The sequence below is a fragment of the Scedosporium apiospermum genome (assembly GCF_000732125.1).
Source record: "Scedosporium apiospermum strain IHEM 14462 chromosome Unknown SEQ_SAPIO_0087, whole genome shotgun sequence".
NCBI lineage: Eukaryota > Fungi > Ascomycota > Sordariomycetes > Microascales > Microascaceae > Scedosporium > Scedosporium apiospermum.
Window position 1 is genome coordinate 847,531 of NW_015971788.1, and position 22,735 is coordinate 870,265.

Genomic DNA, 22,735 nt, shown 5'->3' on the forward strand with positions numbered 1-22,735 from the left:
ACGTCTAGATCTCCGCTGTTGGCTAAAAGTCGGTTAAATACCACCACTCGCCTGAACCAAAGGAAATCTGACCTCAGATATTCTCAAAGTCACGGACTGCGTCTGCCCTCCTGCCTCTTGTCTGTCACCAACTCTCACCAAATACCGCTTGCTGCAAGTCGCAATCCCAAAATATCGGCTTAGCAGTAGCGACCCTTCCCCGACCCCCCTTTCCTTCCGCCATACTTCTCTTCCTCCCTATTTCGCCAACCGAATTTTCCACCACTTCCCCTCGTCCCGTCCACCTTCGTCGACTCTCTTTTCCCTTTTCTCCTCTCTTGCGACGACCTGATATCCCGATACGACCCTTCTTCAATTGCAAAATCCGCGTTTCCCAGTCTCATCGCGACGACTCGAGCCCAATCTCTTTCCGAATTCCCCACGCATACATTCGATGCCGGCTTCCTTGGGTGATGTAGAGCGGAACACCTCCAAAATGGCCAATATTCAGCTCGGGGAAGCCCTCGCCTCGAACGAACTCGACTTGGTGCCCACTTCGAGTGGTCGCGCATTGCGATCCAACGGAATCAAGAGAGAGTCAAGAAACTCCACAATGTCTCCTGGAGAGAACGAAACCGGAGCGAGCAAGGGTTCTGCCACCCCCGATGAACCCCAACCGCCAAGACTCTCTCGCAAGGCTTCGCAAAAACCTTTGAAGCGAGAGCCAAAGCTATTCGACGACCTACCAGACGCGACTGAAGAGGCGTGTAATTCCTTCAAGGTGATTGCCGACTGTCTCTATGGCTCGAAAAATATGGGCTCGACGGATAATGATGCGCTCGATTGCGACTGCAAAGAAGATTGGCGTAAGTTTTTTTCCCTTCCTATCCCCAACCCCCCCAGTGGCCCAAGTTCCGGCGGAACGAGGTCCCATTCTTTTCGGTTCGTCCATGCGATGTATCGTGGCCGGCCCTAACCGTGGTGTTTTGCGCAGATGATGGCGTCAACTACGCCTGCGGTGAAGACTGTATCAACCGCGCGACCCGTGTCGAGTGCGTCATTGGCGCATCGGGAAGTTGCGGTGATAGTTGTCAGAACCAGCGGTTTCAGCGAAAGCAGTACGCAAACGTGTCCGTCATTAAGACCGAAAAGAAGGGCTATGGTCTACGCTCGAATACCGATCTCGACGCAAACGATTTTGTCTTCGAATATGTTGGTGAGGTCATCAACGAGCCCACCTTCCGGAGACGAATGCTTCAATATGACGAGGAGGGAATCAAGCACTTCTACTTCATGTCTCTGACGAAAGGCGAATTCGTCGACGCGACCAAGAAAGGCAACCTCGGCCGTTTTTGCAACCACTCGTGCAATCCCAACTGCTACGTTGACAAGTGGGTCGTTGGCGACAAGTTACGGATGGGCATCTTTGTCTTGCGCAAGATCCACGCTGGCGAGGAATTGACGTTCAACTACAATGTCGACCGGTACGGCGCGGATCCTCAGCCTTGTTATTGTGCAGAACCTGGATGTGTTGGCTTCATTGGAGGCAAGACCCAGACCGAGCGGGCTACGAAGCTCCCCATTCTAGTCCTAGAAGCCCTCGGCATTGAGGACGGTGACGGCTGGGATACAACCGTTGCGAAGAAGCCTCGGCGGAAGCGACCCGACGAGGACGACGAAGAATATGTTAACAGCATACAAGCTCGTAGCCTCGACGAGGATGGCGCCCGAAAGGTCATGGCTGCGCTTATGCAGTGCAAGGAGAAATGGATTGCCATCAAGCTCCTGGAACGTATCCAAAAGTGCGACGATAACTACGTCCTGAGCCTCGTCATGAGGATGCACGCCTACCAGATCATGAAGACGATGATCAGCTCGTTTAGTGAGGATGATAATGTCATCCTACAGGTGCTTGACGTCTTGAACAGGATGCCGAGGCTCACCAAGAACAAGATCGTCGACTCTAATATTGAAGCAACCATCCAAGGACTCCAGACTTCCCAAAATGAGGATATTTCAGCCACCGCCACGAGGCTTCTAGACGATTGGGGGAAACTCCAAGTGGCCTACCGTATTAAGAGGAAGAAGGTCGATCCTAATGCCCAAACTACCTCCGCCGCAGAAGCCCTCCGTGATGCTGTTGTCGGCGATGATCGCGACACGGGAACGTCTACACCGGCTAGCAAACCCGTCTCGCCGCTACCCTCTAATATCGACATTCCCAAGGGACCTAAGAACAGCATGCCTCAGCGCAACCCTCACGGTCCTCGGGGAGGTGGCGGCCGGCGCCACCAGCCTTTCCCCCGCCACGGTGGTGGTGGTAATCGGCAGCCCAAGTTCGGCCACGAGAACGAGACCCCGCTACCGGAGGGTTGGTTCGTGGCTGTCGACCAGAAGCGTCAAGTTTATTACTACAACAAACACGGCCAGACGACTTGGCAGCGACCTGCGCCTCCCAAGCAACCTACGCAAGCAGAGAAGAATGCTCAGATCATCCAAAAGATTATCGACGACGTGGCGAATGAGCAGCGCAGGCTGGCTCTCGCTGCTGCCGAAGCGCCCGCTTCTTCTACTCAGACGCCTCCCGAATCTTCCGAAACGCCCCTGCTTGACGCTCCAACGGAGAAATGGCGGCAGTTGCCGATCGAGAAGCAGATGAAGATTTACGAAAATACAGTAAGTTTCTTTCTTTCCCTTCCCATCTTCACCTTTTTCTTCGACCCCGATCTATCATTTGTGCCTGTCTAGGCTCTGTGACTGACTGTGCCAATCTTCAGATATTCCCTCATATCAAATATGTTTTAGACAAGTTCCGGCATAAGCTTCCTCGTGATCAACTCAAGAGATTCGCCAAAGAGCTTAACAAGAAATTAGTTGCATCCGACTATAAGAATAATCGCGTTCAAGACCCCACAGCTACTCTTAGCGATAAGCAATCAAAGAAGGTCAAGTCTTATGTCAAAGACTTCCTTGACAGGGCCGTCGTTAAATACAGGGAGCACGAGAAGAAAAAGGCAGCCCGCGAAGGCGCCAAGCCGGCGACGAACGGCGACCACGCTAGCAGCGTGCCAGAACCGCCAGCCCTAGCCACGCCCAATGGAGTCCTTTCCAAAGAGGATTCCTTGATGGCTGATATAACCCCTGGAGGCAGCTCGAGCCCCGAAGAGGCCGCCGCATCCCAGACGCCTAGTAGCCCGAGCCTGAAGCGCAAGCGGGTTGAAGAGGAGGAGCCTCTAGTTATCACACCAGTAGATGACCATCACGAGCCTGTATCAAAGCGCGTGAAGGAGTTGGATGGCGTAGAAGAAATGGAGGTGACCACCACCACCACTCCTCCTCCGCCTCCCCCGCCTCCCCCGCCACCTGAAGAAGAGGATGGTGAGCCGGCGGAGGCCCTAATGACTGAAGAAGAGCGAGACCTCCGCGCCCAGGAAGAAGCCTTGATTAGGGAGAACGAGGAAGCTCAGCGGCTGGAGGACGAGGCTCGCGATGCTGCGGCGCGTACGGAGGCGATGAGTGAGCCTGTTTCGGTGCAGTAAGGGCAGCGGAACATGGAAGCGAATTCATGGATAAGGCGAAAACATTGGAGTCATTGCTAAGAAAGGGGGATTGATAACATGAGCTTTTTTAAACGGAAAATATGCATTGGTTTGTACATTAGCTTTGGCACATATGGCTTCTTTTTTCTTATTCCTTTCTTTCTCGTTTTCTTTTTTTTTTTCCTTTCCTTTTTTACTTCATTTTACCTTGGCTCTGTTTTTTACACATACCTTTTTTTATTAATCTTTCTGGCTTCGGTCCTGCTAGGGGAGTCAGAAATGGAAAACTTCTCATAACGGCGAAACACTAGGAAAGGGGCGGGGGCAATGTCAAGGAGTGGAATTGATACCAAACCATTGTTATTCTTTTTTATGCTCTCGATTTCATTTCTCTCTTTGAACTTCGTCATGGCCTGTCGCTTTTTCACTCGTCCCATTTGGCGAGAAGATGGGTATTGCATCATATATATTTAGCGCCGAGGGAGAGGGGAGAGGATATATTTGAGCATTCGCTTCATGCATGACTGCGTTTCTTTCTGATTCCCTTTCTATATAGTGGCATCTTGAACTGGATGAGAGAGGGAGGGATGGCGGAGATGGAGGAGATGGCCTTGTTGGGCTAGCTTCGCGGGTATGTATTATAGTTGAGGTCGATAAGGTCTTATAATGGCGCCGGGAGACTTTTTTTACTTTAATATGGCGCTTCTCTTTTTGGCTTCGTGCATTTCTCTTGCTGGCTGCCTTACTTTGGTAGGGGGAGGAGGTTGGCGGCTGTTCTGAGTTTAGATGGAGAGAAGTGGTTGGTGATAGGATTGATGCCAAGGAGAGGGAGATAGTAGCTCTTTCTCTATTTTATTTACACTTGGTTATCTCAGACCAGGGTGGTTGATGCCGCGAAGTTGAAGGTATACGACCGATGGTGTGAGAGCAAATTTGCCCTGGCTGCTGTCGTATATTGCGATTGGCAAGAACAAGCAAATGAATGAAGAGGTTGTGCCTTTTTCACACGGAAACGTAGTGAGACGGATCAGTGCGGCTCTGACGGCAACATCACACAAACAGAAAAGCAACAACAGCTGCGCGGCTAATGGTCTAGAACTTGCAGAGAGCCCCTTTAAAGCCCCCGCAAGAATTGACAGACGTCGGATCCGTTGATCAATGGGAAAGAATGGGGAGGACACACAATACAGGTTCCCAAGGCAGAGCCGGAGACATTTATACTCAGGAATTTGGATAGTGCTTGCTCTCCATTAATCTGTAAACCCTTCGCCAACCCCTCGCAGACAATCTCACTTTCCTCGTATGCTATATAAAAAGAACATTCTAGGCACATGTCGGATATCAATATTGCTTGTCTTGGGCGCAACTAGGCATTCGAGATGCTTCATAGTCATAGACATTCTGGCTTCGTACGTAAAGCATCTCATGCTTACATGGGAGCTACGATAATACAAGGCCCGGCAACTTACTGCCAGTTCATTGCCGCTTCCCTCCCATCTTGATACTCCCCTGGGATAGCCTTGTCGAAGTCTCGTGGCCCAACGTTGAAGCATCTACATGGGATCCTGCTAGCATCGGCTTACCGAAAAGGATCCTTTGCTGCAAAATTACGAGGTATAGGAAGACATCGACTCTGTCGATCCTATCAGACTGCCTGCGGCATAAGAAACGAAGTAGACAGAAAGACTACTGTGGTGGATGGCATGAGGTCCAGGTCGGACGTATCTCGGTATTCTTGAACTGTTTCTGGATTTAAGTTATTGTACTCTGTCGGGGAGATTGCTCAGAGAGTTTAACTTGGCTCGTACTGTGTATTTTCGTTGGATACTGGCATGATAGAGCTGAGTATTTCCTCGAAGTCGTGGGACCGCTGTGAGGATCGCCGAACCCCTTGATCAGAACGGACAAGTCGTGTGGTACATGTCCCTTGTTTGATGGCTACGGACGTGTGTCGATTTACGGCACTCTGGGAGAACGACTGGGCCAGACAATCCGTCCAACAGAGAAACACCGAATCTCTTCGAATCTCTGATTTCTTTCCTCTGCTGCATATTCCTCTTAATTTCTTCATTCCTCATGTTCCGAATTCCTGAAACTAATATCTTGCGGTGTCCCTTGCGGCACATCAAGCCAGCAAGACTGGCAGTGTTAGTGAAAAATTTCGCCCCCCTGGACCACCCCAAAAAGGAGGGCAGAATATTTAAGTGCGCTCATAATACTTCAGATGAAGTACATCATCGTGTAGGGGCCCGCTCTAAAACGGGAAAGTACCACTAAGAAGGGCATTCTCCTGCCAGTAACAATTTAACCAGCGGGACGAGCGCCGGCGGGTCGGGCTCGGGTTCACGCGTGGGGAGGGACTTGGGGGCGTGGCGATAAATGAAATTGGGGCGTGCGAACTAGCTGCATTCTGGCATGAATTCGTGCAGTGTGAGGGTACGTACCACTGCAGCGTCACTCCGGGTTTCGTTTGACTTCGGGCATGGAGTGACTTTTTGGGGGACGGTTTTCTGCGGTACGGAGATACTTTGGATTTAAATTTGTACCCTACTTGAGGTTTTTGGCTAACACGATGACCAAGGAATTGGGGCCGCGAGGGTACGAAGTAGGGCAAAACTGCAGATTGGGACGAGAAGCGTGAATAGGAAGACAGAGGAGGTCAATGATGGCACGATGGGAATTCCCTGTTGATTGTATCGAATGGATCTAGGGCGTCACCTTAATCCACCTCGTCCATTCGCTGGCATAGGACTGAGGCGAGCCAGCTCCGAACATCACCGCCTGATGGGAAGCAAGCGGACTATCTTCATCTCGTAGCCTTGTTAACTCCGGTCGATATCTGACGACAGGGTGAATTCCTGCTTGATATGAAATCGACGTATGCAGATGTAGCGAGCCGCTGTCAAGTGTGTTTCTCGGAAGAAGCGGAGCTTCCGTCTGCGATCCTTGGAGTGGCTTGCCTGGCATGTAACCGGATGCGGTAGCCTGTAGATGACTCGAAAAGCCCGGATACTCGGGCGAACGCATTGCCATCACTGTGCCTAGACGAGAGCAGTAGAAGGATCAATCATCGATGCTCTTATCACTCATGGAGCCAAACGGGGTTCAAATACCAGGAAGCATGCTTCCTCGGGATAGGCGGGACTCCTCGGCCGTATTTAGCTGATCGCATTCAACGGATTAATTAGTTGCCCTTATGCCATAGAGATCATTACATTCACGCACCGGACCAGACACCTTCTCATATCGTCGCACTCACAGACAACTACGCACGTCAATGCCTGAAGAATGCGATCGATCGATGCAGGGCCTTGCCAGCAAAAAACCTTCCAGCAAGGTCAGTGGACAGGCAGTCCGGCGAGCCCTTTCACCTCTTCTTACTTGTTACTTTAATCGACTGCTGCGCAGCATGTCAATCCTAGAGGCCATGGCTCCAGCCAATCACAAGCACGAAATATTGAAGTTTACCGGATTTACTAAGGGACCGGGCCAATGGCATGGTGTTATTCTTGCTCTAAAAACTACCAGATTTGTAGGGTACTCTCCCCAATTTGCCGGGGTACATGGATGCTATGTTACTGCCGAATCTGCGGATAGGCTTAGTCATCGAAGAATCGTTGCGGACAGAGGCTGGGCGGTGGGTTTAGTGGGCCTTCAGTGGGTGGGTTAGGGGGACCGAGGTGGTGCAAAGTTGTTGCGGTTTTGTCGGGAGAGGACCCACATCAGGAGAGGTACTTTCTAAGAAGTATCCTTTCTTATTGTCTTGGCTCTTGGTGTCTTATTGTCAGGTGTACCTCCTGGTGTACTTCCTGGTGTACTTTGTAGTGTACCTCGCTGGCCACTCACAAGGCAGGTGCAAGTGTCTGGTGGTGTGTGCCCGTTGCCCGTTGCCCGTTTTGCTCGGCGCAGCCCATTGGCGCCGCGTTGCAATTATTCAGAACTGGTATTCAGCCATCCATCTCTTCTCACCTCAAGTCTCAATAAATCCCCTTGATGCGTCTCGGCCATCCTGTCTTCTCTGCCGTTATTTCGACGAGTTGTTTATCGTCTCTTGAAAGCGCGGATATTGTTCTTTCTTTTTCTCTATTCGTCACGCATGCGCTGTTTCAGTATCACCCACTCCACTGACCGCGCTTCTTTGCCAGCGAAACCTCATCTCGTTATAAAAATCTCCCATCCCTGGCGAGGCAGGAGCGAATATCACGCTCTCCCGCCCACATCAAGATCAGAAATCTTGAATAGGCTCAATAGCCATCTCGTCCTCTCCTTCCTCTTTTGCACATTTCTAACCTCGATTTGATTCCTTGAGCCCTGTCGCGTTTTTTTCTATCACGCCCCCCCTTCTACCAAATACCACAACATCCCTCACAAGAGAACTGAGTTCTTCTCTTTTCCCTCTTCCCATACCCAATCCAACTTTCATCAGGACATCAGATCCAGTCATCTTTTTCTTTCATCATCCCAAAAACACCATCTCCCGATTCCCTTTCTCATCACAAACCATCCCATCTAATTTTTCCCTGTCTCTTTCTACAAAAACCCCCATTCCAACTTTACCTCATCATCCCCATGGTTCACTGTCAGATCTCGCCATCATGAGTGACAAGGACCACCCCGAGGAGCACGTCGCTCCCTCCTCGCCTACAGCGGTGGACACTCCCTCCAAGGGACGTGGCCGCGGAAAAGGCAAAGGAAGAGGCAAGAGGAAATCCCTCGCCAAGGCAAAGACCTTTGCTGGCGTCAAGAAGCCAGTCCCCACGGGCCGTCGCGGCCGTATCAAGCAATACAACGACCCTCGCGTTCAGGCAGCCTACGAGCGCCAGCGAGAAGTCAAATCTGCCTACCTATCCATCATTTCTCACATGAAACCCGCTCTGGAAGAACTCGCCTCTCGCAATATCGAGAAGCTCAAGAAGGACCCCGAGGTCCACAAGACCGTCCCCGAGTTTGACATCATCACGGAACAGCTTGATACCAGGCTGACCAAGGTCCTCAACGAGGCTCAAGCCGACTATGATAAGGAGATGGCCCTCCTCAATCTCTCTTTTGAGAAGGATCGCGAGTTTATCGGCCTACAACATGAAGTGAGTATATCCTCTCTAGTCTTTTTCTTTTTCATTTCTTCGTTCGTCCTTCCTTTTCCCAACTCCCCCATAGACCATCCCGCATTGCCACCATTTTCTATCCATCCCGTTTTTCTGTCTCCGTTGTTTACAATCTTGATGTACATCAACTTTTCCACATGCTTCCATATATTGTCCATTTTCATCCTAGCATAATCTGTGTTTCTTCTTCTTCCTTTTCACGTGATTTACTGACATTTATATCTGCAGAATGGCATTGAGGATGCCATTGATCGATTTTATGATGCCCAGCTGGAGCGTCTCCGCCTCCTTGAAGAGATGTTCGATCACCAAGTACCCCCGGATGTAAGTATTCACTGCCTTCTTTTCCACGCTGAGCCCGATTCAACTAACCTTTGCTACTTTAGGTCCGTGATAATTCATTCAACTACAAGAAGATCAGTGATCAAGAATATGAAGAGCGTGGTACATACGTCGCCTACGACGAGGAGGGTGAATTTGTTGTCCCTTACCCTTCCCGGGTCCCAGGAACCGCCATGTACGAAAAGGCCCAAAGGATAAATGCGCTCTACGCTCCTAAGCCAGCTCAAGAGACTGCTGCGAAGGCGAAACGTGAGCGTGACCTGAGGGCTTCCGCTATTCGAGGTCGTTTGAGTGGCATAAAGCGAAGGGCCACGGGTCTGCCGGATAATCAGCCCTCAGCGAAGCGCCCCACCACTCGAAGCGCCGCGCGGGCTGAGACCAATGACGACGAAGACGTCGAAACTCCCGATATCACCACTCTCTCCGAAGAGCCCGTCAACGCACCTGCCAGGCATATTATGGGCCTCCTGCCAGCTGCTTTAGATAACGACGGTGCTACCGAATCCGCTGCCGCCACGCCCCGCGTATCCCCCGACCTTGACGAGGAGGACAAGGCCGACGACTCCAGTGCCATTGCCCTTGACCCACGCCAACGATCCCCGGATCCTCCCAAGGGCCTCAGCGAATTTGACCAGTATGGGACGGCCTTAGTTCACCGAGGGCCTAAGGCGAACAACCGCTTTGCCGTTAAACCTCCTTTCCAGTTCGACGACATTGACATCGGCTTCAGAGACTCTACCAACGACTCCACAAAAATCAAGAATGCCGCTGCCAGAGGAAAATACCTCGATAAACCCAACACAAATGCCTTTTACTATGACCCGCTTCTTTGGAACTACGATGCCCGATGCCAGACCGAGGAGGACATGGACGAAGACCTGGTCGCCAAGCATCGTGTCCACCCCAGGTATGGCTTTTTCGTCCAAGGCAGTCTCAACGAGGAGGAGGAGCCGGCGCCTAGGAACGAGCGACCCATGTCAGTCGTCTTTATCACACCGTCCGGGAAGACCCTTACTTCCTCTCGATCGCAGATTACTGTTGCTACAGCCAGGTCCGCTGCCGATTACGAGATCGGCAAGTCCTTGAGGTCAGCCATGAGTGAGTTCATCAAGCAGAACCCGGAACATGAGATCCCCGAACCAAGCGTAGTAGCCGAGAAAGACATCCCGGAGAAATACAGCGGACCCTCCCTTGGCTTGATCCAACTCGAAGAGGGCGATGAAACACGATCATCCGCCGCCGAGGAGACTGACCGAGAGGTAACACCTGAGCCCGCCACGACCGAAGTCGAGGGCGGAGCCGAACGCCCAAACATGCTGTCTTCCCTGGTCAGTGCAGCCATACTGGCCTCCGCAGAGGACGCTGCAGCCCGCTCGGCGCGTGCGAAATCGGCTTCAAGGCCGTACGATGCCATCAGGGATGTCTTCGGAACATCAGCACCATCCCAGCCGCAGCCTGAGCAGCAGCCTTTTAGTCTCAGTCTTCTTGCAGAGGCGTGCCATTGGGAACCTAGGCCCGCGGGTGTCGAAACCGGCCCTCAGCCACCTAAGTTGCAAACGGTGCCAGAGCCTCCCGTTCTACCGCCGCCCAGGCAAATGGAGCCTGTAGAGTCATCCCTGCCTCAACCCTCTTTCGAAGAGCCGGCCTATCCTCCTCCCGGCCGAGCAACAAGATCGAGCCATCAACCTCTCTATGATACCGCGAGATACGATGGGGCTCGGCATGACCAACAACACCTTCAAACTGGTCCAATGGGCCACGCGGATCTCGATGCGAACAAACATCCAATGGCTGTGCATCACGGCCAAGAAGAAGAGTCTCTTATCGATCCACGACTTCGAGCACACCTTACTCAACCCCCTGCCAACCCCCAAAGCATTTACGAACAACCACCCATTCCTTCACACCAATCGCCTCTTCCATATGGTGCGCCTCCGCCTATGATGAGCATGCACAATACAGTGATGGCTTCGGTGCCCCCGAGCCAGCCCCAACCTCCTCCCATGGCAGGCCCTATTCCTGGCCCCCATCCTACGCCTACCGAGCATCACTACGGCGGCGTTCCTCCTCCTCGCCAAGGACAACAGCATCAACCGCCATATGCTGCCCCATCTCCGCAGCCCCTTCGACCTTCAGTCACCACCCGACTACCTCCGCTGCGCCCCCCCCGTCAAGTGGGACATCCCCCTCCCTTCTATGCCAACCCACCGCCCATGTCTCACCCCGGCATGGTATCTACCAACACTGGATCTTTTTACCCCCCAGGTCCTGCTCGCCCATTCCATACCAGCTTCCCTCCCCAAGAGCAGCAGCACAACGCGATGGGTATGCCTGGCGACACCCTCTCCATGCAGCCGTACTACGGCCCACCTGCTACCAGCCCACCGAGCTATGCACCGGCCCAGCCGGCATATCAACCCCTTGCCCAAGCTCCCCCGCCTCCTCGAGGAAATTCTCCTCCCGCTTCAAGCCCCAGATCTCGTCCTTCGTTCCAAGGTCCTCCTCCTCCCCCTGGACAGTCGCAACAGCCACAGCAGCAGCAAAATAGCAAGTATCGAAAGCTCGAACCAGCTCCCATCCCCCCTCACAGGATGGGCTGGAACTCTGAACCCCAACTCCGAACAGTCGGCTACAACCCAACCGAGGATATCAAAGACTATTCAGCTGTAGAGCCTCTGCCCGGCCGCGGCCCAACCTTTATCAGGGGCTGGAATGTTAACAACAGCGCCAAGAAGCAGCGCGTCAGATCGGGAAGGGACGACAAGGACGCATCAGGATAGGTGACTGACCCCGCCTCCGGTCTGTCTCTTAGCTACCCGATCGAGGAAGAAGAAGAGGGCATCGAAGTCCCGATTCAGATGAGGAGAGCAGCTTTGGCTAAAGCTCAGATGCAGAGGGAATACCTGGAAAATCTTCCACTTGACAAGCTACCCGCGCTTCGTCCCTCACATTACCTGTCCAACATGAATGCAGCCCCGATTGCGCCCCAGAAGAGTGAGGCACTGCAACATCTTGGCGATGCAGAGGCGGAGGTGAACGTTGGAGTCCCTCTACCTGCGGACAGTAAGGTCGTTAAAAGGCCCAGAACCACTAAGAATAACAACCGGAGACGCCAGAAGAAGGCTCAGGGCCGAAAGACGGCGCAGACGACGGCCGCTCAGTCCCAAGCCCAGCAGAATGATGAACAACCCGACCCCGAGCTGCTACAGTCAAACGCCGACGAGCCTTTGCCATCTATTGTCATCCCGCCCCAGACTTCGCAGCAGAGTCGGGCGGCCTCTGAGGTTTTTGATCATGAAGGTCGCGCCCCGGAAAATGAAGTTATTTATGAGAAGATCGAAGACGATAGTGATGGCGATTTTAAACCTGGCCGCGGGTTGACGAAGAAGCCTAAGAAATCGAGACGCCAGAAGAAGGAGGCCCGGAAGAGGACTCAGGCCAAGAAGGTCAAGACCGAGGAGAGCGAAGTCCAGCCCAATGATGGCATGATCGTCCCGACCGATACTGTCACTCTTCCGAATAACGATGCTATCCCTCCTAACAACGACGCGGCTTCGGCGGACAACACCACCGTTCGACCAAGGATCATCCTTAAGATACATCCGAGCTCCATGCCAGTGAGCTCATCTCACAACTCAACCCAACCAACAACCCAACCCTCCGCTGCCGACGCGCCCACCAGGCGCTCGGCACGACTCCGAGCTAGGGCGAAGACGGTGGAGCTTTAAGGGGATGTGGAGACTCGAATAGCCCTGCCAGAGCGCTCTCGTTTTGCTTTCTTTTCCTTTCTTCCTTCCTTTCTTTTTTTTGTAGTTTAATTTTTTTACCTTTGTTGTCCTTTTTTCGTTTCTTGATATTCTTGATTTACCAGTCTAGCCACCATGTTCTATTGCTCTCTCCGCCACTAGCGGATATCTGCCACTTTGCATTCTCGAGGCGTTTGGGACTGAAAAGGAAGTGGCCATAGATAAATTAAAATAATAAAAAAAAATTAATAAAAAGGGGAGAGGTGGAGGACATCGCACCATCATGGGCTGTGGTTTGTTTTCGTCATCCACTTGCATAGCGAACCTAGAGGTAGGGTTCGGAGCATGTATATTACTATTTTGGAACGCGACGGATCTGTCGCGGTAGTTTTTTGTTTGCTCTTTTTGCATTTGCCTCCTGCTGTACGTTGACAAAAGACTGGAACGGAGGAAAAGCAAACTTGTTTTCTTGTTTTGCGGGTGTTTCTATGAAGTACTGAGCATTCGATGATGCGTTCGCTGACCCGAAGAGCCTAATAGAATTATCTTTTTTCTTTCTTCTTCTTTTCAACCCTGAAGTTGAAGACCGCCATGGTGGCTTGTAAACTGCCACTATCTATCTCCTTAACTTTTACCATCCGAAAAATTCTAACTTGACCCAGTTCATAGTGAAGAGACGACGTGAGATCTCTTACTCCCCATCCGCCTTAAGCTCCCCCATTCGCACCATCCACATCCGCCTCAGGATGCAAAGCATACATCTGCGCCTCCATCTTATCGCCATCAAACACAACCACATTCTGAACGGGCTGCTGCGTCCTTCCCAAAACATTAATGACGTCCTGAGCCAGCTGACCACCTAGGACGGCCGTGACGGGGGCGATCTCGCAGCCGACGCCCTGCAGGAATCGACGGATGACCTCGGGTGTCAACGTCTCGGGGGGTAAGCCCAACTCGGCGTGTTTGGCCATGGCGAGCTGGGTGAATGCGGCAAGGTCTTCGCGGTTATCTTGACGGGGTAGGCGACGAGCGGTAGTTCCGTTTTCTGTAGTAGTGGTGGTAGCAGTTTCGGAAGGAGAAGAAAAGGACCATAGGGCGCGGAGACAAGAGAGCACGGGCGTTACGCCGCGCAGGCGACGTTTCGACTTTGTGTATTCTTGGGGGAGTTTAGCGGATAGGCAGGATGTTTGGAAGGGGGAGTAGAGTTCGCGCTTGGTCACGGATTCGACGATGCGGGGACCCTCTTTCTTTGTGCGGACGGAGAGCACGGAGCGCGTGGGAGTTTCGGGACCCGTCTTGGTGGCGAGGTTACCAGCGTCTCGCTGGATGACGTATTCGTGGTGCGGTCCTAGGTCCGCGAAAATAAAGCCGTACATGCCGCCGACGCCCGCGGCGTAAAATGGCTTGCCTACCCTCCTCGCGGCGTCGTTGACCCTCTCCAACGCATCTGTGTCCAAATCCGTAGCGATGATAACATCGAACTGAGCGAAGAACGCATCGCCCTTTTTCTCGAGGTCTGCCTCCTCATCCACGCGCACAGCAACGCGCGGGTTAAGTTTCTGAATCGCCGGAGCAGCCACGATCGCCCTGTTCTTGCCAATGGCGGACTCGTCTTGTGGCAACTCGGATTGCTGGGATGAGAGGAAGAACTGGGCGCCGAGGTCGGCGGCGGAGACGGGTGCGCTGTCGAGGATCGTCAGCGAGGATATGCCCGCTAGGACGAGGTTTTTGGCGATTTCAGTACCGAGTGCGCGCAGGGTTAGGAGGAGGATGGAGGCTTTGCGGATTTTTTCTTGGGCTTGGAGGCCCCAGAGGCGGATTTGGCGGTCGTAGAGGGCGATTTCGTCTATGGGAGAGAGTTGTTAGTTTGGGGGGGAGGGTTAGGAGGTGAGTGTTGTCAGATTGGTGGGGGTGTGAGGGAGGGGAATAGGTTACCTTCGCTAATGGCTGTAGAGTCGTTGTTTTGGGAGGGCTCCATGGTGATGGTTTGGTTGTTTGTTTGTTTGTTTGGGGAGTGTGGTGAGGGGTGGAGAGGTGAGGTGGGAGGGAGGGAGGTGATGTAAGATGCGATGGGAGGGGGGGTGTTTGTATTTGAGGGTTGTGGGGAAAATGCGAGGGCGGGTGGATATTGGTAGGGCCTAGGTATGTTGCTGGGATGTTTTGGTATTTTGTCGAACGTCTACTTTGAAATTGACGGGGTGGGGGAGTTCTATGTGCTGAATGGATTTTGGTAGAGCTGCCGATGAGCTTGACAAGGATGAAGAAGGAGGATGTGGGAGACTTCAGCTTCAAGACTGGCAAGGAGGCACGTGTAACGTCCCTTGGGACCCCATCCCAACAGGAACCTTTCCGACGGGAGCTTCGCGACTCTGGCTAGGGCGTATTTCAGGCCTTCTCGGTTGTTGGCGTGTTTCGATTCCTCACGCGCCTTGGATTCGTGTTGGTGGACGTTGAGATGCGAGGCTGGCTGAGGTTAAAATCAAATCAAACGGAGCTTCGGCGATTCCAAGAAGCGGGTCGCCGTTTAAGTGATACTTCATTCCACACGCAAAGAGTGCTTTAGTCCGAGTATCGCTATAACATTTATGAGACTGCTGACATGAAACAAAAGCGAAAACGCGAAACAGCTGGCAGCAGGTGAAGGAACGCGACGCGACACACAAGCATTTATGTCGTTAATTTCATAGAGGTACCTCACGCTCTCTGTTTCGAGCAATGATGATGCCTGGAGCCTGGGAGACAGATGGATTTCGCGTTTCAAAACGGGCCGTATTGGAGAGTCTCCCGGTTTCTCTGGATCAACCATCAAACCAAATATGCACAGCGACTCTGAGTGAGTGCTACACACGACGGACTGATTCTGTACTTGTTGTATTACCCGAGCCTTCTCCGGCCATGATCCAGGATTCAACCCACGAGGCGAGGTGCAGACGAACCAAACTTGATACATTCTGAGATTAGATGACGCCAAAGTCCCCTCTTCAAAGTTCACTCCCAAGACATGGGAGGTAGCGCGTGGATAGCCAAATCTTAACCCCAACATTTTGAACCCGCCGTCCGCGGTAGCACGTTCTCTCTTCGTGCGAGTCTCAATCTCCTCGTGCTCCCCATGACTGATCGCGGGTGTCATCAAGAGCCGACCACGCATCTCTTGCTACGAGAGTACGGAGTATTATCTACCTGTGTATCTGCTGTAACAGCCCTCAAGCTCACGCTCCTATTCGTCCCGACGGAGCTACGCAATAATTCCCGACAGACAGGTCATTCCCGTCATTCTTTCCTCTAAACGGTTGCGTGCCCCGTTTTCTCCCCACATCATTTTATCGTTTCCTTCTTTTCCGGTTTCGAGCTTCGGCGCTTCAACTTCCTTCCTTTCCTTCTTTCGTGTTCTTCTTACATTGCTTGGCCAACTTGACCGTCCGTCTTTCCCTCCCACGCTCAGCTGCCGATTCGTGTGATAATTCCACGCAACTGCTAGCCTGAGTCCTCGACCTCGACCTCGACCTCGAAAATCAATAGTCTCACGGGGTCAGAGTCCAAGAGGTCCAGCAGAATCCATTTGGCGGCACCCCGTTTTCCCGACGGCTTATCGCACGGTCGCAACTGCCCCAGAGTTTCTCCACGGAAGCTATTTAGCATCATTGCAGCTTCGATATCCCGAACTGACCACTTCCGTACTTCCTACTTGAACTTGCCACCAAGAAGTCGGATCGATATCGGCTAAGGTCGAGCATTCATGTCCCCCGCACAGGCTGCCTCTAGCACTGTAAACCCGACAACGAGTTCCTTCTCTTTCCAGAGCTGATGAGGCTTACAATTACCGCAAAGTTGCAGCTCAGGATCGGGACCGCCACGAACCTAAAAAAAATAATCAAGGGCTAACCACAATCGCCTTCGCCAGCCAACAAGACCCTTGAGGAGGACAGGGGCCCGCTTTTCAACCCCTCCCCTTGCCTTGTCTTTCGTTGGATCCCGCCGTCGCACACAACATCCTTCTCTTCTCTTCCTCACCGAATCAAGCAGAAAAAGACGCTGGGATTAAGGACGGAAGACTCTTAAAAACTACAAGAACAACTAAGGGATACGGAAAAAGAAACAGAAGGAGGAAATAATCTAAGTCGTCCATGATCCTTCCTCCCTTCTATCGCCTTCAGCCCTGCCATAACTGCAGGCAACGTCACAGCGAGGGACCAACCTGGCAACCCCAGAACCTATCGCGCCCAGGTTTCCCTCTCGTTCCTACCACGGCAGCAAACGTCGACACATAATATTTTCTCGCGCGATTGCCCGTCCTCTCTCAGGCAGCGAACGACGCATAGCTATTTCTCACGCCACACCCCCCCCTTCCTCCTCTGACCATTCACACACCCCCCTCCCCCCTCCCCTGCCCCGGTGCACGACGCACTCTAAAGAGCTGCCTTAATCATGTCGTCGGACCAAAATCAAAATTCTCGACGAAGCTACCGAGATCATCAGCAAGATTCCCCTCCTGGCTTGCCTCGACTCAACCTCACGACCCTTCCCTCCCTCCGATTCGTCGTTCCCAGAGGTCGAGATTCCACCCACGACAATAGTGTCACTTCCGCGACGGCGAATCGACGGTATCGAATCCCAACCGGAGCTTCGAGACAAAGAAACTCTCAGCGGAACTCGTCTCTGTCCCGGTTTTACAGGCCACACTACGCAAGCCAAGGCTGGGAGGAAGCCAACGCGCATCTCCATCTGCGGGCCATACTCGAGCAGGCGCATAGTAGTCCTCAGCTCAGCTCTGTCCGGTACGGAGGTAATACTGCCAGCAACCCTTCGCCGGGTAACAGTAACAGCATGTCTTCGTCTACACAGCGTCGGCAGGAGGCCCTGGAGGACAACCGGAGGGTGAAGAGACGCAAGGTCGACGCCGATCGGCTGGTGCCCAACTTCGAGGGCTTCAGATACGGTACCTATGGGCAGGTGGAGCCTGGGACGTTGACGATGGAAATCGTCAGCTGCGATGGTGGCATGTTTTTGAACGAGCTTTCGTATGCGGCCGAGAATATCCTGAAGAACGACGCGTCGGTGTATTGTACCAAGGGGAACCGGTGCAACATCGTGCTTCGCCACCAGGGTGCAACAGTGTTTAACTTGACGGAGCTGATTATAAAGGCTCCAGGGTCGAACTATTCTTCTCCGTAAGTTGGATGCATACCATATATCCCTCTGATTACGGAAGTGTGCATGAAGAGAGAATTAGCTGACATGTTTCTTCTTTACTTAGAGTTCGCCAAGGAATGGTGTTCGTCTCGATGCACCATGACGACAGACTCACGAGGACGGCACAATATCAAATTCAGTACGGAACGACGGCTGCTGCTGCTAGGCGTTCTAGTGCAGGCACCGACGATCGAGCCGAGGAAACTGGAGTCCGAGCAAGAGCTTATGTGGCGGCTTGGCGGCGACGAGATGGTACCGGACGCGTCAGGAGAAGGAGTTCATATCATGATCTTGGACTAGAATACGATCGCGATGAGGACGACGAGGACGAAGAGGATGAAGACGAAGAAGAGGAAGAAGATGAGGAGGAGGAGGAAGAGGAAGATGATGAGCAGGATGATGAGGAAGACGATGATGACGACGAGGACGAGGATCACCGGTTCGCCCAAATGCCTAGGGAGTTTTCTACGACGGCACTCCCTCCCTTCAATATTACAACAGAGTGCAGCGATGACGACGAGGGCATTGAGCCATTCCTGGTGGGTCGTAGCGCTCCCAACCGCATCGGGATATTACCATTCGAGAGTGACAGCGAAGACAGCTTCAGCAATGGCATCGATGAGCCGTTCCTCGACGACCTCGCCGTGTTTGGCCTTCGGGATATTTCTGCCTCTCTCGGCGACTCTGACACGACACCGACATCGTCTGGGACCACAAACGGCCAGGGACAGCAGCAGCAGCAGCAGCAAGGGACGATTAGGGGACCCAGTTCGCAGGGCGAACTGATGGCCCCGCATGCCAAGTTCAACATTGAGAAGGGCAGGAGCAAGTGCACCATTCACTTTGACCCGCCAGTTTCTGGGCGGTTCATCTTGCTCAAGATGTGGAGCCCGCACCATGACCCTACGAGCAACATTGATATCCAGACGGTCATGGCCAAGGGATTTGCGGGACCGAGATATTTCCCGTCGATTTCTCTTTTGTAACGTATTTTGGAATCGGAGCCGGGACCTGGGACGGTGTTTACATGATGGGATTTTCATTTTCACACAGTCCTTTCTCTCTCTCGACATTACGGAGTTCGAAGGTTATCGACACGTAGCTGAGATAGGAGGATAGGAGGACCTTTTGCGTATGGGTACAGGGTGCATATTGATCGGGTCCGCCAGCATATACTATGGGTTTATTTTCGGGGAGCCACCGACTTCTCCTTTTGGGAATGGATGTATTCTCATGAAATGACGAAGGGGCGGGCGAGTTATGGTTAGCATATTATTTGTTGGACTAGCACCACCTCCCATCAGACATTTGCTGTTACAAGCCTTGCCCGTGGTTGTTTTGCATGAGGCTGCATCGCGCACATACGCACGGGGGTGAAAGGGGAACGAACTTAGGGATACACGCTCACATAGCTCTTGTACACTATCTGGGTTTTTATTCGGAATGATACCCCCTATGCTTGTTATAACCTCAATCGCATCTATCTCCCTGCAACATGTGCGATGTGGTGGCGGTAGGAGCTCCAGCTACCCAGCTTTAAGCTGTTGGTGATGGTTCATCGTCTCACCGCGTGAGAAGTGTAAGAACTATACCACATGCACGATGCAGTAACATTGGAAATTGGCGTCAGAATTAGTCATTCGGCATCATAGTTTCCTTGCCCACGTTACCCGCAATTTAGTGGCAACGGGAACAGGAACAGGAACAGGGAATGGGAAGATCCAGGGTCAAAGGGTCGAGTCATACGCAGAGACTTTGCAGTCCACTGTCAACAGTATCAAGCATTGAACTGGCCAGAAAACGGCACAGGAGCTTGGAGGGATCAAGAGGCGCAGACAGACAAACTGTGGCGAAGCCGAGATTCTTTTTTCTTAGTGAGTCATATTAGTGACTCTAGTTGAACCAGGGTGAAGCTACGCCATGAGGGACTGGGGGCAAGAGCACGGATTCGGAAGAGAGCTCCTTGGCGATTTAGCGGTTCTGGACGGCTGCCTGGATATTTGGCAGGCGCCTGGAAAGGCGACTGGGGGACAAGCTGTGAGTGTGACTTGGGATGTTTCGCGGGGCGGGCAGTTTTGAGAGGGGCGAAAGTCCAGGTTTGCCCCGCAGCAAAAAAGCTCCCATACAGAAAAAGAAAAAAAATGGACATGGGCAATTATTCTTCTGTCGTCATTTAAAAATGCGAAAAAGTCCCCTCCTCGTTTGACCTTCTTCCCCTCCATTGATCAGACAAATCATCAATTCCCCCCAATCCAAACGCTTCCCACAACAAAGCACAGGGAAGCTTCACATCTCTTCCGTTTCTTTCCTTTTTACGACTTAACTTTCTTTCGACTTTTTTACACGGTTTTATCGACGATAGGAAGAAATCATGGCGGTACGAGCGCAGTTTGAAAACTCCAACGAGTACGTGCCCCACCTTTTTCGCCCTGTATTTTTTTTTCGGACGAGGAGGGGTAGGATACAAGATTGAGGGGGGAGATGATGCTAATGACGGTGATGTCAGGGTTGGTGTTTTTGCGACATTGACGAATTCTTATGCGCTTGTTGCCGTGGGTGCGAGCGAGAACTTTTACAGGTACGATGCGATCATGGTAACTGAGGGGGTGCGGGAGAGGAGATTGGGACGTAGTTGCTGACAAGGGCGGGGATGATAGTGTGTTTGAGGCGGAGTTACAAGATGTGATTCCTATTTGCAGGACGACTATTGCTGGCACGAGGATTGTCGGAAGGTTAACAGCTGGGTATGGTTTTTTAATTCCTCTTGCCTCGACTTGCGATCCTCGCAGCGGGGGTGATGCGGAGAGAGAAACTAACGATGGAAATGGCGAACAGAAACCGAAAGGGTCTCCTTGTACCTACCACAACCACAGACCAAGAGCTTCAACATCTACGGAACAGTCTCCCAGATGAAATCCGGATACAGGTACGACAACGCTCCCAACTGACTTCCTCCTAATGGCTGGTTTTCTCGTCCATATATACTCACAACGAATCACCCCCCAAACAGAGAATAGAAGAGCGCCTCTCCGCCCTCGGCAACGTCATCGCCACAAACGACCACATCGCCCTAATCCACCCCGACCTCGAGCGCGAAACCGAAGAAATCATCTCCGACGTCCTCGGCGTCGAAGTCTTCCGCCAAACCGTAGCCGACAACGTCCTCGTGGGCTCCTACATGGCGCTCTCGAACCAGGGAGGCCTCGTGCACCCCAAGACGTCGATACAGGACCAGGACGAGCTCTCGAGCCTCCTGCAGGTACCGCTGGTGGCGGGCAGCGTGAACCGCGGCAGCCACCTCGTGGGCGCCGGCATGGTCGTGAATGATTGGTTGGCTGTTACGGGGCTGGATACTACCGCGACGGAGCTGAGTGTTATAGAGAGTGTGTTTAGGTTGGGTGAGGGGGCGGGGCCGAGTAATATTAATACTCAGATGAAGGACACTATGGTGGAGAGTTTCTACTAAGCGGTGAGGGAGGAGGAGTGGCGAGGAAGAGGTATAGGGAAGGCGTCAAGTTTGGGGTTGCTCGCTGGTATGAGCTTCTGTGTTTTTTGTTAGCTGGGGATGATGATCAAGATGGCAGAGAGCGGTTGTCGGTCCAGCAAGCTTGGACGCTCCCTGCTTCGGTCCTCCTCTGAGGGCGAGATATATTTTGCTTCTACGGAGGCGATGGGTCTACTAGACTAGCATCCACAGAATATGACCTTTTCCCAACCTCCTTAGAAGTGTGGCGTTTTTTCTAAGTCCTTATATATTGGGGAGACTGCGCCCTCAAAGCTTGGGATCCCAAGGTGCAAAGCGATGGCAGCACGAGAACTCGTGACTTGTGACTTGAGAAGGATGGGAGAAAGAGAGCGAGGAGCAAGAGCAGCCTGCATTATTCCAAGAACGTAGTCCGGGACTTGCCACCAAGACACGGATGATTTGCCGAAGGATCTCTGGGAAAACACGCAAGGTAATAAATACATTCTTAGGGCACGTATTCTCGTCTTCGAAATCTGAAGGTCTGATCTTATTATTATTTCCCTTTTTACCAAAACGTGATCTCGATATCAAGCAATATATCATCGGCATAAACATCGCCCATATGTACTACGCAGCCTCACTGACACGACTCGACCAGAGATAATGCTCGGCCGCCAACGTCCAAGAAAAGGAATGAAGGTATGAATATATTCTCTCTCCATGCGCAAACTCAGCACATACGACCATAGCTCGCAGATCATTGAGGGTCCCGTCCGCTCCCCTGTACACAAGCTGCGAAGCGCCGAACTAGTAGTTGGGTCGGTGACGACCAGCGAATCCTCGGTGTTGTATGTTTTTGACTCTTTTTCTTTTTCTTTTTTGGATTAATTTTTTTGCGCTATGTCTTCGAAACTCAGGAGGCTAAGTCGACTCAAGTTTGATTTCTACCCGGCATAAAGAAATCTTTTATCTTTTGATGAGGTGTTGCCTCCAGCACGAGGTCGAGTTTCCTACGTTTTCTTTCGATCTCCACTCCCCGTTTAGGGGTTTTCAGAGGACATTGTACTGGAAGAAAAGCTGCTTTAAACACACGGAGCCCGCGCGATTTGAACTTTGATGGAGTTAATAGCTTCTTCGTCGGATCGAAGGTCACATGTAAGATGATGTCAAGAAAGTCGTGGCTACCCTGTCGCATAAGGATTGACAAGTCATCACGTTCCCGGCCCAGTTCGAAGGGTAAGATTGGCTCTACTCCCAAGAGACTAAAGCGAACAACCAGCACCTTCTCAACATCGCCTTAGAACCAAAACACGAAAGCCAACTATACATACCTAAGCACGTGGAGCCAATCTAGGTCCGCTTCACGTG

General features: G+C 52.3%; 5 protein-coding genes and 1 pseudogene across 5 annotated transcripts; 5 read left to right on the forward strand and 1 right to left on the reverse strand.

Annotated features, from left to right (window-relative positions):
• Positions 1-475: 475 nt before the first annotated feature.
• On the forward strand, positions 476-3,518 carry SAPIO_CDS2938 (Histone-lysine N-methyltransferase, H3 lysine-36 specific; the record flags this gene model as incomplete). The annotated part of the gene is made up of 3 exons (XM_016785839.1): positions 476-845; positions 974-2,655; positions 2,757-3,518. The coding sequence occupies 3 exons, from the start codon at positions 476-478 to the stop codon at positions 3,516-3,518; spliced, it is 2,814 nt and encodes a 937-aa protein (XP_016644621.1).
• A 4,595-nt stretch (positions 3,519-8,113) lies between these two features.
• On the forward strand, positions 8,114-11,745 carry SAPIO_CDS2939 (uncharacterized protein; the record flags this gene model as incomplete). Its single annotated transcript, XM_016785840.1, has 3 exons — positions 8,114-8,602; positions 8,852-8,947; positions 9,010-11,745. 3 exons carry the CDS (start codon positions 8,114-8,116, stop codon positions 11,743-11,745), a joined length of 3,321 nt encoding a protein of 1,106 aa, XP_016644622.1.
• A 183-nt stretch (positions 11,746-11,928) lies between these two features.
• SAPIO_CDS2940 lies at positions 11,929-12,693 on the forward strand (annotated as a pseudogene; the record flags this gene model as incomplete).
• A 725-nt stretch (positions 12,694-13,418) lies between these two features.
• Positions 13,419-14,689, reverse strand: SAPIO_CDS2941 (Uncharacterized protein; the record flags this gene model as incomplete). Its single annotated transcript, XM_016785841.1, has 2 exons — positions 13,419-14,557; positions 14,647-14,689. 2 exons carry the CDS (start codon positions 14,687-14,689, stop codon positions 13,419-13,421), a joined length of 1,182 nt encoding a protein of 393 aa, XP_016644623.1.
• A 2,447-nt stretch (positions 14,690-17,136) lies between these two features.
• Positions 17,137-18,887, forward strand: SAPIO_CDS2942 (uncharacterized protein; the record flags this gene model as incomplete). The annotated part of the gene is made up of 2 exons (XM_016785842.1): positions 17,137-17,879; positions 17,966-18,887. 2 exons carry the CDS (start codon positions 17,137-17,139, stop codon positions 18,885-18,887), a joined length of 1,665 nt encoding a protein of 554 aa, XP_016644624.1.
• Positions 18,888-19,821: 934 nt separating this feature from the next.
• Positions 19,822-21,367, forward strand: SAPIO_CDS2943 (uncharacterized protein; the record flags this gene model as incomplete). The annotated part of the gene is made up of 5 exons (XM_016785843.1): positions 19,822-19,938; positions 20,264-20,307; positions 20,408-20,479; positions 20,737-20,827; positions 20,912-21,367. The coding sequence occupies 5 exons, from the start codon at positions 19,822-19,824 to the stop codon at positions 21,365-21,367; spliced, it is 780 nt and encodes a 259-aa protein (XP_016644625.1).
• Between the last annotated feature and the right edge of the window lie 1,368 nt (positions 21,368-22,735).